Raw genomic sequence first — 18,162 nt, forward strand, 5'->3', positions numbered from 1 at the left:
CATGCCATTGAGCCGCTGTGCGTGGGGCGGGGAGCTGCGTGTATGTATGTGCATGCGTGCATGTGAAAAAAACAACATTGTAAAATTCTTAATTGAAATAATGGGTAAACAATAACATATGACGGAATTGTTATTTTTCTGCAATGCCAATGTCAATCACCCACAAAAAAACAGTTTTAACATTTGCGCATGAATAATTGATTATGAACAACAAATTTACATAAATAAAAATGATTATGTAAAATGTACATGAAATTTACATTTTAAACAAGACAAGTACTATTGTAGCGTAAAAAATGTTTTATTTTACATTTAACTTGATTCAGGTAAGAGCAAATGCCGTTTACTATTTGTCTGTGTAGATTGTCAATCTTTAGTTATTGCAACTGCCACATCTAGGCAAGCTAGATTGTTCTTGAGAAAACGCTGTGATTATATTTTATTTGATTCTTCATTGTCCCGCTAATTTCTGAAAACACTGCTACTTGTTTCTTAGGACCTCTCTCTGGCCGCAAACCCCACCAATGTAAAATGTAATATTCAATTTTTTATTATTATTTTATACCACAGTGTAGGTATGAAATTAAAGCGGAAATATTCAGGACGGACGCAGGTTGATGCACACACAATGTAATGTAACCAGCTCTGTGGTGACTGAAATGACACAATCACATGGGCACAAATTTGCCAATACGTTGGAATTTACAATACAGTGTTCCCTCGTTTCTCGCAGGTGTTACGTTCCAAAAACTACCCCCATTAATTATATATATTTTTCGTTTATTATATATGTTTTTGTTTTGGTATGATTTTTAGTTTATTATGAATGCTTTTTCATTCATCATATATGTTCTTTTTTCATTTACAGTCATTTTTTTAATTTACTTATTATACAACCCAGTATATATTTTTGTCGTTTATTCTATTAAAAAAAAATCATTCATACTATATTTTTGTTTTGTTTATATGATATAAGTTTTAAGGCTAACACCTCACCACACACTTTATACATGCACTTTTCTTGATAGGCGTCAACATTTTCTCACATACTGTATCTCTTATTTAAACACTGTAGGCCTATACATTCTCAGTGTTCAAACCTTTGTAGATTTAAAAATAATAATAACAATTAAATAGGATTAAACTAATATCCAAAACATTTATTTGAGAAACAAAAATATAACGGCGATCGATCCATTTTTTCCGGCCGGTATGTTTTCCTAAAAAAATTATAGAAATAGTAATTAAAAAAAACACACACAACAACAACAAAACAGTGGTTAGAAATGACACTCTTAATTTTAATGACGATACGAGGCTGAGAAATCCATTTTGACCGGGAGGCTCGGGAGCGTCTGGCGGTTTCGGTAAGACAAGCTGGTCGGCAGCCGATCCGCACCGCATACGCAGCCGTAATATGAGCAAGTTGGAAATTGAAACAAATCGGCGGATCCACAATGCACATGCAAGCGGTGTAATCTAGGGGTGAGCCATGAGGCGGTGGCGAACGCACTAGCATTCCAGGGCATGAAATTGGGAAACTGTCGGGCCTCTATCACCAGGTCGCGAAGGCGACGGGCAAGGTTGGACCGCGACGGGCCATACATCGTTAGAAAGGTCTCGTCAAGACAAATCTGAGTATGTTCCCGGTAGGACGTAGGGCTGGGGAGATACGGTTGGCAAAAGACCTCCAGGACACCAAGAATTTTCAAAAAGTTACCCCGCCGGCGGTGGTTCCCATCCCGGGTAAAAATCCGTCGTTTGTCGGCCCTTTATCTCTTAATTTTAATGATGAAGATACGAGGCAGGACACGTAAACCCATTTTGACCGGGACCGCATTGCCACGGTGCCCCCGAAACTCCACTCGAGCGCTCGTGGCCGGCGGGGGTCTGCGTGAACCATGGGGCGGGTGGCAGGCTGCGCGCTGAGCCGTCTGACAGTGGCGATGGATGGCGCGTGCATACACTGTAAAAAAATAAATACATAAATAAATAAATAAAATAAAAAAGCACCCTGTAAAAAAAAAATACGCACACTGAAAAAATACGCAAACCAGCGAACGATGAACATGCGAGAAACGAGGAACTGGCTCGTGCCCATGAAGTGGGCTCAACCCGGGTGTTACGTGCCGGGTGGCACGAAATGATGTTATGGCGCGCGGGTAGCACACAAGGAAGAGGGAAGTGGTGGAAAAAGGGGCAAACTGTAAACAAAGAGGTGGACATATTGGTGGAACGACACACGAGTGTGGCAACGCACGACGAAACACACTACACTATACCTTTACACAGAAACAAAACAGAACGTAGCTGACGCTCCCGAATGTCGGGCCACTCTCCCGACATTCCAAACTGCCATGGCTGATCAGCTCGCGCGCGTTACACCATGTGGAAAGAATAATGATAGGTTGATGTGCCAAGTGCTGCTTACCTTCTACAGCTGGGGGCTGCAGGTGATCGTCGCTGAGTCGCTCCCGTTGCTTGTTACCTTCTGCTTTGCAAACTTTCACTAGCTTTTTTTTAAACTAGCTTCTCCCGTTAGCCGCTCTTGTTAGCCACTCCAGCTTATGGCTCTGACTCATTCCCGCTAGCCGCTCTTGTTAGTTTATCCGGCTAAATCCGACTCACTCTGTCTTTTGGCGTCGCTCGCCGAGCTTCGCACCGGCTACTAAGTTGCCGTGGCTCGCCGAGATGCTCATTCACCCAAGCAAAATAAGAAATGGAGGCAGCCTTGCAAAATTTTGTCTCTCTGAGCCACCATAGAGTGCATACTTGAAAATGAATGCACTTTGGCTGCATTATATGATATAGCGACATCTAGTGGTCAATTATTACACACTGTCACTTTAAGTTAAAGGTATTGTGCTATATTGAATAACTGTTGTAATGTAAGCAAGAGTTAGTATTTGTCAGCTATCTACACTGAGGGCAAGAGGATGAATTTATTTGAAATAAAGCAGCATCATGTGATTGGAAGAGGTCTTTAAATCTGCAATTATGATTCTAAGGATGATGATGAAAGCCTGTATCAATTTGCATTAATATTTGATTGGAATTGACTTGGTGGTATGACTTTAAATAAGCCTTATAGTCTGTCTTCAGTGAAAAGTCCTCAGAGCACTGCCACAGCACTTAACCACAAACCATTTAGCACTTAAACAATTCTCCTGCTGCAAGATGAAGGCATGACTACCCCCAAGGAGCACTAAAGTGATGTGTGACAGCATGCAAAAATTAGATGCAACAAGGCAGCTTTTAACTTGCTGAGATAAAATGGGACCAAATACTGAACTGGTCTGGGAAGAGTAACATCTCAAACCCTGTGCAAAAAAAAAATGCTTTGGTTGGTTTTATTCATCAGTCCATCCCAATTTTATTGTATCACCCCTTGTATTTTGCTTGTTGGAAGCAAAAAAATGACAAGATCAAGGAAAAAAAGAAGAGTTAATTGAAATTAATTAGGCAAATGGTTAGTCTTGATTTGTGTTTTATGAGGAGTCGTTTTTAATTACTGCTGAGGTTTTGATCCTCCTGTGAGGAAACCCTTGCAGGAGGGTTTTGTCCCGTTTATTTTACATTGTTAAACTTTAAAGTCTGGATATTACATAAAATAATTGGTGCTGGTGAGTCATATACAACGTGATATTTTCATCTAAGTTCACTGTGTAGGATGGATGTCCGAAAAGCAAACGATTGTACTGTATGCAATGCATAGCGTCTGTTTATAGAACAGCAAAAAAAAAGTCATTGGCTGCTGAAAAGTAAATTTCTCAATTCATTATTTAGATGTGTTGGCCTGGTTTAAAAAAAAAAAAGAATTAATTATATTAAAATAAAATAAAAAATACAATTTGCATGTTAATTGGTAAAATTTCAAGATGGGCTTTATACATTATTTTAAGGCGGTTAAACTCCATCAATTCAATATTTTTTTCAAGTTTGTATTTGTATAAATATTGGATTGGCATGATCTCTGTAACCACATTCGAAAACTACACAAATAGCATGTTTCTGTAAAAGAAAGATGTGTTTAGGTTATTTGTAACCACTTTACACAAAAATAACACGGATGACTCTAGATAAGACTAGGGAGCTAAGAGGAGTGGGCTGTGACCATAAATGAACTCATCAGAGAAGGTAACTTTTAACAAATTGCTAGTGACAATAAGTCATCAATAACAATAGCACCACACAAATTGAACAATTAAAACGAAATAAAATGGGCCTTTGAAAAAACGAGTCATTATAAATTGACAGTCAAAAGTCTTAAAGTGTAGTCTGTGATTACTTATTTTTCCCAAAGGAATCTTCCGCGAGGTTTCAAAAGACCCAACTTGTTTTCGTTTTTTGTTTTTTTTGGGGGGAGGGTTACAAACAGTATTTTTATTCATTTCATTTTATGAGATTAATCTATAATTGACTCTCTGAACGCACATCTATGTTGTGCAACCATTTTAGCTAATGCTGTTATTAAGCATGTTAAATTGTAATGTACATTCGTATCAAAGTGTGTGATGCATATTTGATTGGATTTTTTTCTAACAAAGCAAAATAAAACATTATGAGGTGAATTTCTGAATGCTGAATGTGAATACATTTGGGTTTACTGTACTTCCTGTGATTCCTGAAGGAAATCTTAACCTGAAGGTCAGTGAACCTTTTTCTGTAGAAAATAGATCAAAAGCAAAAGATAGAAGAGATGAAATGAGTGAACTGAAGCGTGATTATTGGACAGAAAAAGGAAAACACTGGAGAACTTCTCCAAAATCCCGTTATTGATCAAGCATAAACTCCCTATTTACACTTTCCAACAGCACATTAAAGGTTGGTTTTGAGAACAATCGAAATAAAGAGGGAGATAATTAACCAAGTTCTCACAACGGTGCTGGGGCGTGAAAACGCATGCACGCAGAACACCCCACTTAGCCTTCATTTGCAGTGGTGCATTAAGTGAATCACTCGGTGAGAAATTCTTCTGGTGACCTTTGTAGTGCACTCAAACACACGATGCTCACTTACAGGCATCACCTGCTTTTACTTAATCCAGAAACACATCATATATTATGCTAATCATGTTCTGGTGAAAGACAAGAATGAATAATTTTAGGTGTTATGCTATGTTTTTTTTACAGTTTTTACTGTGCTTGTCTACATGTCTTTAATAAATTGTGCAGCAATTCTTTTTTCTGATCTATGTTTAGCTTGATTGAGGAAGTTCGTCATTTCAACAATAAAATATATAGGGACATTTCCTCACAATCATCTTCTTTTACTTTGCAACAGCCCTTCATACATTGCTGAGATTTCTTGCTGCATTGCTGATATCCTTGAACTTATTTGGCGGCCTCTGCATATTGAAAACTTGAACCTCACCTCACATTATAGACATTTCCTAACTCTGCCTTTCTTTGCAACATGCTACATGGCCATATTTTTTCACAGTTCTATGTGAACGTGACATTTGTACTGGCCCAGTCAGGCCAGCATTCTGTAACGTCTTCCACACTGACCCTTTTCTTCCGCCTTCTGCTTCCCATACGGCGACTTTAAAATCTTTAGTATTCCTACTCAGTGTGCTCTAATGAGGCGCAAAGTCTGAATTTTGACTCGCAAACTGTGATACAAAACCACTTATTTTAATTGCTACAATGTAATATTTATTCATGAATCATTTCATTTTAGAGTTACTTCGCTGTTATCGCTTATTTTCCTCACTTCAAGGACATGCAGGAGTGAAAGGGGAAATGTAATTGCCTTGCAGGTGTTTGTGGCACCTAGGGCCGTGTTATGTGGACTCGTGACCTATGTGTCTCGCTGAGGTGTACATAACTCTGACCTACTGTACATGAATGGAAGCTTTGTCAACACAGAACTTGGTCTCTTATGACGGGTGTTTGTAGCCAACTGAACAAAGGCAAACATCATCAGGGCAACAATATAAGTTAGGACACTAACATATATGCAGTATACTGCAACTGGATTTCATGTTGCTGAGCTACAATAAGACAAAGAATGACCAGCTTGTACCAAATAGCTAAGAGCTCCTCAGTGGTTTTATAGTGCTATTTATTTCTGAAGATAGTTCATTCATGTTTAATGACTTCATTCTTTTGGATGTCCTCATTTCTTGACTGTTATATCCTTGCAAGGTTAACTATTTTTATGTGGCATGATGTCTCAACTACAGAAAATGCCTTTTGACATGAATAAATGTTCCTCTTTTAGATTGTATACATTAAATGTTACAGTGGTGTAAAGTAAAACTGTATAACTGGACCCCAAAGCAGACTGAATACCAGAAATGTAGGAAATAAGATTTTACAAAAAGAGCATGAACAAGCACATGAGGGATACTCAAAGTCAAAGTACAGTACAACCAAAACAGAACAAAAGGAGCACCTTGCGCGATAATAATGACCCACAAAAAGTACAACTAAAAGAGACGATGACAAAGTCAGCGCAACAAGAAAACTAAAGGTGCAAAAATCCAAACTGGATCCTCGCTGGACACACCTCCCAGCTAAAGGACGTTGACTGAACAACAAGAAACGTGGGCAATGCCAGAGAGAATAATCCAACCTCAGTTTCTGCTGCATCTAAATACCAAGATGATTGAGATAATCCTCAGGTGTGCAGCGGGGGACTCCGCCCACTCAGTCGAACGCCAGGAATTGTAGGACATAGAAAAAAAAACATGACCCAGCAGGCTGTCATGGAACAGAAACATGGCATTAAAGTGTGACAATATGACTCTTTGGTGCATGACCAGATTGTATAACTTCAGCTAGAATTGTTTACTGCTGTAAGTTTTCACTTGCCAAGGCGTTGCATTTTCTTATTTTCTGCACACTTCGACCATTTAAAAACAGTTAAGATCCATTTTGGTACACCTAGAAACATTGTTTAGGCCAGGGGTAGGCAACTTTGGTCCTAGAGAGACACATTCATATGTGTTTTAGATGTCTCCCTCCTCCAACACAGGTGACTCAAATGACCAGCTGATCAGCAAGCTCTGGAGAAGCCCGATAACGATCCTCACCTGTGTTGAAGGAAGGAGCCATCTAAAACACGCAAGGACTGCGATTACTTAGGACCAGGGTTGCCTACCCCTGGTTTAGGCTGTCAAATCCTGTGTGGGTGTTGACGAAGACATTATATGAACAGGGTACCATTTTGAATGCGTTAGATGGCAGTGTGTCAATGATTCTGATATAATTAAACCTTCTAGACATCATACTGTTACTGTTCTGCCTGTTTCTTCTAGGGCTGTGCAGATCGATCCAAGTATCGATATAATCGAATCTAATAAATATTTCTACACCCACATATGATGTTATGTACTTGTTCCTTTCTTTTTTTGTACCTGTTGTGTTATGTAATCATGTTTTGTAATAACATTTGGGAAAAAAATACTAAAATGACTACCGGTATCATATCGATACCAAAGAGCTAGTATCGATCTTTTGCATTTATTTATTTATTTTGTTTTCTCATGGGTCCCTCGCGCAATTATGCTTCGTTTGAGCTTTTCCAACTACTCATTGAAGTATTAGTGTAACACATAGTATCGTATTATGTGTCTAGACTAGTGGAACTTCGGTGGCTGACGTTTCTTTGAGTAAAGAAGAGCGACAGGGACTTGGAATATGAAGATTATTTCGACATCGTAACTTTAAACAACAGTCTAGTATAGGTATGTTTCCGTTGACGATATTACACTGTTTAAGAAGCCAACAAGAAAGTTTAATTTGCAAAAAACAAACGAAGAAAACATGTTCTTCAATAGGAAAAATGAAAAATGACACAAGTTGTACAAATTGCATTTGGTATGGTAATTTAAAAAAATACAGTAGGCCTACCTCAAACTGAATCACGTATATCATTATCATAATTATTTTTCTTTTGTTACTGAAATAATTGGTGGCGCGGTGGATGAATGATAGCACGTCCGCCTCCCAGTGCACAGGGCGTGAAATCGAGTCCGGGCTTCGGCCTTCCAGGGTGGAGTTTGTATCTTCTCCCCGCGCCTGCGTGGGTTTTCTCTGAGTACTTCGGTTTCCTCCCACATTCCAAAGACATGCTTGCTAGGTTGATTGGACACTCCAACTTGTCCCTAGGTGTGGTTGTGAGTGTGGATGGTTATGCGTCTCTGTATGCCCTCCGATTGGCTGGCAACCAGTTCAGCGTGTACCCCGCCTAATGCCCGAAGACAGCTGGGATAGGCTTCAGCGACCCTTGTGAGGAAAAGCGGTTAGAAAACGGATGTATGGATGTATGGTGGCTATTAACTGCAGAGTGAATATAAAAATAATATTATAATGAGTGGAAATTGCTCCGACTGGGAGAGGTCAAGGAAGCAGACCATAAAATGAATATCAAATTCTTCCAAAGTCAAACTACTCACTCCATTCCAAGTCTCAGTAGAAGAAGTGCACCACCTTTGTATTGCTTGAATCCTGCTGCTGAAAATTTAACATAATTTGGTGTCTGCAATGATACAAACACAAAGTATTTGAATTGTTCTTAAACAATTCATTTGTTTGTGTACCACATATTATTTCAATTACCGGTGACCGATCATTTCAAGTGTTCAAGACATCCATAATATTTTCGAATCGATAGACGTACTTGGAGGCAGCGTGAAAGTACTGTACATCAATTGTTTGCTGCCATCTTGTGTCGTAATGCTATATTACAGTTAAGGGTTGAACTGATATGATAACGTATGGGATGCCTTCAGTATTTCCACAATAATAACAACAATGAATGCTCGACATTGCTCGACAAGCAGTACATTTCCCGTTTTCCTTGGATTTAAATGCATGTCTTCAGGGTAACCCATTGACTCGAAGTAGCTGATGGTTGTTTAGGTGTAACAGATAGAAAAACGACTATTGTAAATTATTGTAATTGTGTTTATGTATGTATTAATTTTTAATTTTATATTTAAAGTGGGTTATTATTGAACAGTAGGGGCTTTATATTGGTCACTTCCTGTGTTTTTGTCAGTTAAAGCTTTTATTATTTTTTAAATAATAGGGGATATACCGTGTTGCTCCCCTCGCGTTTTCAGTTGGCGTCTGGCCTACAAGAGGTACGTGCTTGGGGAGAACCGCCTCGATAAAAAGTTCATTTTTCTAAAGTTTAAATGTAAAGATAAAGCAAACGTTTTTTGATGTGATGTTATTTGAAAGAATATTCGGCAATTGCTGTACTGTATAGAGTGATTGAAGGGTTTGGGGCTGTGGGAGCTTTTTGTTTAAGTGGTTCTTCCTATATGTGTGTGTGCGTGTTAATTTGCCGTCAGTATTGTAACATACTAAACTGCTTAATTTTTGTGCTAAGCATGTGATAGACATGGGATCACGCAGCTTGCTGCCCAGTTTGTTTTGTTTTCTCACACTTGCAGGTATCTGTTTGATGTTTATCATTAGAGATGTGCTGGTGAAGCTTTGTGAACCTTTGAGGCTTTCTTTCAAATTGTGCCGAGAAAGATTCAGAGCTTTGGTGCGTCAGTGAACGCAACATATGGGACATCTAGTGGACGAAAGAAGTAAATGCAACCCATATCATTGACGTGTGAAACAATCACTCACACTTAGCTTTCATCAATAAAAGAAGATCCTGTATAAATAGGTCCGAAACAATTGCGTTTACATTCGGAATATAAACTCACGAAAACAACACGTGTTTGTTACTTAAAAAGTGTGTTCTGCTTAACGGACTGCCTGAAATTGCATCCCCATGTTCCTCTGGTCAGGATGCTCATAGGAGCTTCAAATTCACCCAACATGGCGTTTTGACTTTTCATGTGCCTGTGTCTATATTATTCATATGCTGCCATTTTATTGTATTAAAAAACGTGAACATATTTGAGTCATTTTTGCACCGCTGACAATGCTGTCGGATTTCCAAAGCAACCACTTTTCAGCAAGGCATTAAGAGAAATGTCACCATCGGCTGACATTAAAAACAAAACAAAAACAGTAGAGGCAGTATATCTGCTTCAAAATATTGACGAAGCAGAGATCGTCGAACATATTAGAACATTACAAAATATAAAATGAAGTTAAAATACAAATTTGAAGAAAGAAAATAAGTAATCATTGTCATAATTTACATGTTCAAAAGGAGTAGGAAGTACAATAACTTATATATATTCTTATCCAATAACGTATTGTTAAAATAAAAAAATAAAAAAGGAAAATGAACAAGTTATGAACCAACACCTCAACCTTACCGTCTGACTGGTTGGGAGGGAGAATTTGAGGGGGGGGGGGGGGGGGGGTGTTACTGTGTGGACTCCAGTAGTCCCGGGAGAGGAGCTACAATACATAATTTACATTTAAAAAAAATGTAATAAACAAAATAGCTTTAGTAGCAACTCAAACGGATTGTATTTACGTGTAATAATAATTGTAAGCAATGGCATCATTACCAGAGCTCAAGCCGTTAAAATTACGGCTCTGGGTGATTTAATTAGTGGTTTTAAAATTCTGATAGACATAGTGTTAAAGCAAGAAGCGACTCCTGTTCTTTTTCAGTAGGTTAAAGATGTAGGCTTAGATTTTACATCGCATCAACAGTGCGCTCCGCTGAAGTCTCCCTGCACCAGAAGGTTGAGTGCACTCATACGTCGAATGCGGAAGTGATTTGAGCATATAGTCCATACAACGACAAAACTGCAGTGACAAAAACAAAACATATACACACAGGATTCTCATAATATTATGTATCATATGTATGCCATACATGACTCATATCTGTTTTAAGAAATTGGCACTGTAATGGAAACTGAAACGAGGAAGTGTGGTCATAAGTAAGATGTCATGAATCTTTAACTTCCGGTAGTAATATTTACTTTCAAAATAAAAGCAATGAAAATAGGTTGCATTTACGTTAAAGTAGTCACTCGGATAACAGTAAGACATTGATCACTACTGTATTTGTTTTGTATTTTATTATACATAGAATTATGTGCACTTGATTTTTACCGACACTATAATCGGTTATGGAAAAAAACCGTTTCATTTAGCTTTTAAAGGGGCCGGTTGAGACGTTGATGTCGCGAGGGTTCACTTCCCGACCGGGAAACCACATTCTTGTGTTTGCGTGTGTGCGCGAGGGGGGGAAACGTATTAATCGCGGCTGTTGGTTAGCTAAATGACCGCCTTTCTCTTCAACCATGAACAGGACGCAGCTGAAGCGGTCCAGTATTTTGAGGATGGCTGGTGTGGAAATGGTGGACCAAGACGGACTCGGAGAGACCTTTTTTTTCCGAGCTGCAAGGATAGCAGCGGTGGTAGCCTTGTACTGGTTCATCTCCATAACAATGGTGTTCCTCAATAATCACCTACTGGACAATCGCGACCTGGACGCGCCGCTGTTTGTGACCTTCTACCAGTGTGTTGTGACTGTGGCACTCTGCTGGCTGATGCAGCTGTTGTCTGCCGCGTGCCCGCAATTGATCGACTTCCCGTCGGTCAAATTTGACGTGAAGACGTCCCGCGAAGTTTTGCCCTTGTCGGTGGTCTTTATCAGCATGATAACCTTCAACAACCTGTGCCTGAAACATGTCGGAGTGGCCTTCTACACGGTGGGACGTTCCCTCAGCACTGTATTTAATGTGCTGCTGTCATATGTGATCCTGAAACAGACCACTTCCTTCAGAGCCATATTGTGCTGCGGGATCATTTTAGGTACGTCGGCTCATGTTTCACACTGAACGTGTTCGGAAATCTGAACTGGTCTTGTGATCATCAATAACAATGACACTACAGAAAGCAATATATCGACACCTTTAAACAATCGCTTAAGTAATTTTTTTCAGGAAACACAAAAACTTAACTATTTGGTGTATGATATTTACTAACAATTTTAATCAAAACAGTGATAACATATGTCTATTGACATACAAACAATGAAACATGAAATAACTAAACGATTTGGGCACATTTCTGAACATGCCTTTACTTATTATCTATCAGGAATAAAGCATAACTAATAAACTAACGAAACAGAATTGAGGAGGCACGTGCATTTCTGTTTATTTGGTGTGGCAAATTTAAGAAGTGATGATACTCGACAGGCATGATGTAATAAAGTCTGTTGACATGGGACTGGGTTTTTGGACACAGTTGCACATCTTTGAAGTCTATTGTCCAAAGTACTTATGTGATCATTCTGAGAAACATGAATTGCCTTGTGGTCAACTGTATTAAGCTACATCAATAAGTCCCAAAATGGTTTGCAAGTTGTCTTTAGACACAGCAGAACAGCCATTCTATAATACCAGTCAAATAATCTTATGATTTACGTACACATATTATGTTTAACTGAAAGTTTCATTAGCTAAAAGCACGAAACTAAAAAGGGTCCATTGTGATTTTTGTTCTAGATTGTGGTTTACAGTACAATATTAAAATCTCAATTAGATTATGTACTGTGGAGAAAATTTAACCAAAAACACTCAATATTGTTTGATAAAACATAAGAGTTAACAGCTTATCACTTGTAAAAGCCATGGATTCTGGAGCCTTTTCACTTTTTGTGCTTTTAAGATAAATTCCTAAATTTAAATTTTAAATAAGACTAAATAACAAGAGGAAATATTATTTAATGGTGGGAAAAGGTTTTGAAATGAATTATTAGCTCATTCTTTTTTATATCTATAAGAAACAAAGCTGACATTTGGACAGGGGTATGAAAACATCATCCTGCTTGTGTTGTTTCTCAGGTGGATTCTGGCTCGGTGTGGACCAGGAAGGCATGGCGGGCTCCCTCTCCTGGTCAGGGGTCTTCTTTGGTGTGGTCGCCAGTGCCTGTGTGTCTCTCAATGCCATATTCACCAAGAAAGTGATGCCTGCAGTGGATGGAAATATCTGGAAACTATCCTACTATAACAATATCAATGCATGTGTCCTCTTCCTCCCACTCATTCTTGTGTTTGGAGAGGTGGGGCGTGTCACCAGCTTCAGCCGTCTCACTGATCTATGGTTTTGGGGCATGATGACACTTGGAGGAGTGTTTGGGTTTGCCATCGGCTATGTCACAGGCCTGCAGATCAAGTATACCAGCCCGCTGACACACAATGTCTCAGGGACTGCAAAAGCCTGTGCTCAGACTGTTATCGCAGTGGTGTACAACTCTTACAGTAAAAGCCTTCTGTGGTGGACCAGTAACATGTTGGTCCTAGTTGGTTCTTCAGCCTACACGTGGGTCAAGAGCCGAGAAATGAAGAAGACTCCCTCCAGGCCTCAGGATTTTGCCAAAGAAAAATTGATATTTGGGGAGAAAGGAAACACAGGGGTATAGTCAGTGTTGGGCAGGAACTAGTTACTAGTAACGCATTACTGTAGCTTAGTTACTTTTTACAATAACCATCATTCCCAACGCATTACTTTTTTAAATACAGTAACTCAGTGACAGTTACAATAGGGTGCATTTTCAATCTGAACACCATCAATAGTTATATGGAATTCATAATTACATTAGCAAACATAACTTTTATTTTGTGTAAATTTAGAGATAATTTATTTATGTCTATCCACTTTTTGATGGATTTTAACTCGTTCACAGCAGTTACCAACTCATTATAAGTATTACTACTATACAATATGTTTATCATCTGCAAATAGTATAAGCTTTAGTAATTGTGATACATTAAAAACGTCATATATATATATATACATTGAAAAGCTTTGGACCCAACACGGATCTCTGGGTAACACCATAATGTCAAGTTTCTAATGTATTGTACCCCGTGAGATACATTTTTAACCAGTTTCCAGCTGTACTGATTACTTAAACAAGTAATGCATTGCTATTAAAAGTAACTAAAGAGTTACAGTAGTAATAGTATTGCATCATCAGAGGAATTGAGTTACTTTTCAAATGAAATAAATAGTAATTAAGTAGTATTTTTTTAAGTAACGAGCACAACACTGGGTATACCTGTTGTACATTTCATAAAAATTATTATTTTTCAAATCACTTATCTTAGAATTTAATTGTGTCTGCTTCAGATTTTATTGTTTGCATTTATGATTGTGAAATGGACTTTTGTAGGCGTTTGGGTTTTAGTCATACTGTGGATTTATGATTTCATGACGCTTTCCTGTAATGGTGCGAATTATTTTATGTTTTTGTAATTAACGATATTACAGTGGTCCCTTGACATGCAAATTTAATTCATTTCATACTGAAGTAAAATGACTGAGCAATGGTTCCTATCACAAAGAAACATGCAAGTTGGTGCACTTGTAAGTCAAGTTACCAATTTATCTATTATTTCTACAATTACATTTGCGACCGACTAAACAAGCAATGTGTTTGTCACCGCCAGAGGGTAAAAGTGTATTTCGTAAACATGGAAATATCATTTTGAATAACAGTGTTTGTTTTTGTTTGTTGCTCTTTGACACTAAAATCAACAGTCAGCATATAAATGTATTTTTCAATCACCCATGTTCTCTGCGAGGTTAATATTTATTGAGTAAAATCCTTGACAGTTTACGGATGACACACGCACCCTCCGGCTTGGAGAATCCAGGTCCAGAAAGTAAACACCCTGCCACAGATTGGCTCGACAGGTGTTTCTAATCAACTAGCAGGTAAACGAGCTTTTCTCCACTTGTGAAGTACTTGTAGAAGCAAAACTGCTTCAGGGTTTTTACTCTCTGGACTTGGATCTCACAACCCTGATTTTAAATCTTTACTTAACCTAACATGCATGTTTTTTTGGAATGTGGGAGAAAGCTAGAGCAGCTGCAGAAAACTGACAGAACACAAAAACTGAAATTGAACTGCCGAAACTCAACTGTGAGGCAGATGAGCTAACTATTGTTGTCATGGTAATGTGAACAATCAAAGCAATCCACACTGGTGTTGTCATGGCAGCATCTCTTGGTTTTGCTGCTTTTGCCAAATTATACTGTAGTAGTTTTTACACACCCGTCACTATGGGGAGGCCAGTCTGCCTCAAAACGCTTGTGCATCACTCGAGGTCGAGGCACAGATCTCTAACACAAACATAAAAAAGAAGAAAAAAACACTTTTTATTCGATTTGATCATAGTACTGATTGATATTTATATATTTTTGTGTAAAGAAATAATATAATAATGATTTAATTTGATTGATGGGAATCTTTGTCATGTTTAATTTAAACATCACAAGACTTAAAAACCAGAGAAATATATGCACATTATGCAGTACTGTATCTGGGCTAGAGCACTTTTTTGCACTTTTCATCGAAGCGGATTCTCCCGTCCATATTGATCATTTGCACCTACGTCACGTGATCACGTGACTGCCCTATGATGGACGGCGGAAAGAAATGATTGTTGAATGGAAGTGGACATGGCCCGGAGTGACTTAGCGACTGTTATTTTACAAATTAAAAGTTATTGCCCATAGAGCCATGGAATCTATTACTTCAACCAAAGTTTGCTTGTCAGTTGGAGTTGCACATTTAGTCGGGACTCAGAGCACGATATTTACTTCAGTTGGAGATCGCTAGTTTGAAAACAGCCCCTTACCTTCTGTTGCCTACTGTTTTTACCAAGTTAATCAAATCGCCGACTCAGCCGGAATTCACAGCGCACGACCTTTATCATTATGTAGTCAATGTCGTCTCTTCTCCTTACACCGGGGCTGATTCAAATGCTTGTCGCTGGCTGGGTCTCTGGGACGAGATGCTACGGCGTATGAAGGTAAGAGCCCACCGAGATTCATTCACAAATGTCAGGCAAATGTGCACACCACCAGGTATGCCCAGATTGCTAGTACTTACTTTCTATTTCCCCAAAAATATTAATTGTGTTTTTAGCAGTGGGATAAGAAATTATGAAATGATGGTTTTATAATACTGTTGTAGATAAAGGTAGTGTTAGAGTAGACAATATTAAGTATTGTACTCTTTGCGTGTTCAATTAACTGAATGGTGAGATTCTGGTGAAGAAGTCCCTTTGCAAAGGTATTATAATTATCAGAAGCTTCTAATGACAAAAGCTGACGACACTGAAGCCGTGTTCCATCAGGTTGTGTGTCGTCCACTCCGGCACATCATTATTTATTAAAAAGTGGGTGAAAAGTCTCCACCCATCAGCCCACAGTACATTTGGTTACAACTCAGTGAATACAAGAGAATCTGTTCCCATGGGTAAAAATCAGATTAGAGAAAAACAATAATAATAAGCCTGTGACTCCCTTCTTCCGACCGGCAGAGACCGGCCCCAGACCAACACTCCCCTCAAGATAGCAAATGGAACAAACCCGTTGCCCTTCTTCTGAGAGTGAGACAGATAATACAATTCTATTCATTGAGCCATACTGCTATAACTAAATCCAAAACGGCTAAAATATAAATTGAAACTGAAAAACAATGTTAATAACTCATCATTAGGAACACTATTAACAAGTAACACTGACGTCTTCTACCAGGATAAAAAAATAAACTGCTTCACTGTTGTAATTCTGCACAATGCCACTTGATGGCAACAACACTTCACTTACGTCGCTGGTACAACCAGAGCTGACTCATTTAATAATACTATGACGAATTTTTGCTAAAAGCCTATTTTACAATCTCTACCCCCCCCCCCCCCCACACACACACACAAATTATGTTCCATACAAAATAAACCTCAATATGCATGATTCTAAGTTAAATACAAATCAAACAAAGCTGGTAGTTTTGTTTTTCCCAAACCCATTTCTATTAAAAGACAAAGAAAAGCCTTTTGTGTTTACCTTTGATTTGCTCTCAGTATTTTTCCAACAACTATTTTTCTATGGCTCAAGCAGAAATTTCCACTTAGAGTCCCATCTGTCATCTGTCAAGTTGGCAAACACGGAAACAAATGAAGCCTGTATGAAGTTTGTGCATTTCTATGGAAAATTATACTTGTGGATAAATTGTCTGTAAGTGTTTTGACCATTGGGTGCAAGAATCACAGTTTTCTACTATTCTTGGAACCTTAAACCTTTTAAACACAGCTAATGAATATCTAGAAATCCTCATAGAATTTGTAGAAATCCAAATGGCGGATTGCTATTAATGTTGTTTTGCGGGTTGGGATCACATCTCTGCATGACCGCTAGCCAAAGTCCATGTCCGTGGTTATTAAAGAGGCTGTCTGCCTGTCTCTTTTGCATTCAAATTGAATCTGCTCAAATGTCTTATTAATAACTCCAACAGGATGTTCAGCGCAACTACGAGACACACATTTGATAGAAATGTGAGTAAGCCTTCATTCAGCAGTCTCAGGGTCACTAAATGGAGTGTAGAAATGGAGAGCACTGGTCATTTTTTTGCAGCTTCCATGAAAGAGTGCCATGCAATCTCCAAAACAGTACATGTTGCGTTATTGTGATTAATTATCTCAATTCGTTGTCTGGCTGGCCTTGTTTGAGTTGTTTCATTGTGCATGTGGGCTTTCTGGTTCTCTGGTCGTGTATGCGTTTTGTTCTCATGTTTCTGCGTTTATGAGGATTTTTTATCTTGCAGAGGCTTGTCGGTTTATCAAAGAACAATTTGAGCATGAGAGTAGTAGCAAGTGGTTCGTTTTTATGCCTAAATGTAAATATGTACAGTATGTGTGCGTCAAGGCATGTTTACATGTGAGGTCAGGCGTTCGTGAGTTCCTATGCAGACTGTCCAACGTGCTGTCATTGAGGAACACACTGAGAGGATTTGCTAAACATAGCTCTTACTCTTAAGATGCCGACACCTGCTGCGTTCCTTTGCGGCGTTGAGGAGGATGCTAAGACAGAGCAATCAAACAATGAAACGGAATTTTGCCAAAATCTGCAACTTGCAGAGAAAATAGGTATGCATAGCATAGGGCTGGAAGTTTATTGATTTAACACATATCGTTTTTGCAGTAGATGTGTTAGTACTAAATACAAAGCATATAACCACAAATAAAAATTACAATTATGATTGTGCAATAAGATTATATTTAATAATTTATTTAAATTTAGCATACCAATTTATTTTGTCAGGGTCCTGTGCTATTTAAACTCTTCATCTTTCTGGCACAAATTGGTGTGAAAGTCTCCTGATTTATTGTGAAGAACACCCGTTGGAGACCTAAGAAGATGTACCTACTGTTCCCACGTTTGAACTCTCCACCCTCTGTCTAAGCATCAGGGTACGCAA

The 18,162-nt window shown here is 38.6% G+C and overlaps 1 protein-coding gene and 1 long non-coding RNA gene across 2 annotated transcripts; one reads left to right on the plus strand and one right to left on the minus strand.

Moving 5' to 3' along the window:
• Window positions 1-963: 963 nt before the first annotated feature.
• On the minus strand, window positions 964-2,758 carry LOC147177404 (uncharacterized). The gene is made up of 3 exons (XR_015094430.1): window positions 2,432-2,758; window positions 2,036-2,204; window positions 964-1,966 (listed from the first exon to the last, which is right to left on the minus strand). It is a non-coding gene; the product is annotated as an uncharacterized LOC147177404 (long non-coding RNA).
• An 8,154-nt stretch (window positions 2,759-10,912) lies between these two features.
• Window positions 10,913-15,219, plus strand: slc35c1 (solute carrier family 35 member C1). The gene is made up of 2 exons (XM_086070489.1): window positions 10,913-11,699; window positions 12,737-15,219. The coding sequence occupies exons 1-2, from the start codon at window positions 11,186-11,188 to the stop codon at window positions 13,312-13,314; spliced, it is 1,092 nt and encodes a 363-aa protein (XP_085926615.1). The 5' UTR covers window positions 10,913-11,185; the 3' UTR covers window positions 13,315-15,219.
• Window positions 15,220-18,162: the final 2,943 nt, after the last annotated feature.

This window comes from Leptonotus elevatus, chromosome 3 (assembly GCF_054856555.1).
Source record: "Leptonotus elevatus isolate MCC_2025b chromosome 3, RoL_Lele_1.0, whole genome shotgun sequence".
NCBI classification, from domain to species: Eukaryota; Metazoa; Chordata; class Actinopteri; order Syngnathiformes; family Syngnathidae; genus Leptonotus; species Leptonotus elevatus.

What these genes read in the sequence shown, in the direction of transcription:
- slc35c1 (XM_086070489.1), top strand. Translation starts at nt 11,186, where the DNA reads ATGAACAGGACGCAGCTGAAGCGGTCCAGTATTTTGAGGATGGCTGGT. An exon ending in GTGCTGCGGGATCATTTTAG is followed by an intron (nt 11,700 to 12,736) that starts GTACGTCGGCTC and finishes GTTGTTTCTCAG; the next exon opens with GTGGATTCTGGCTCGGTGTG.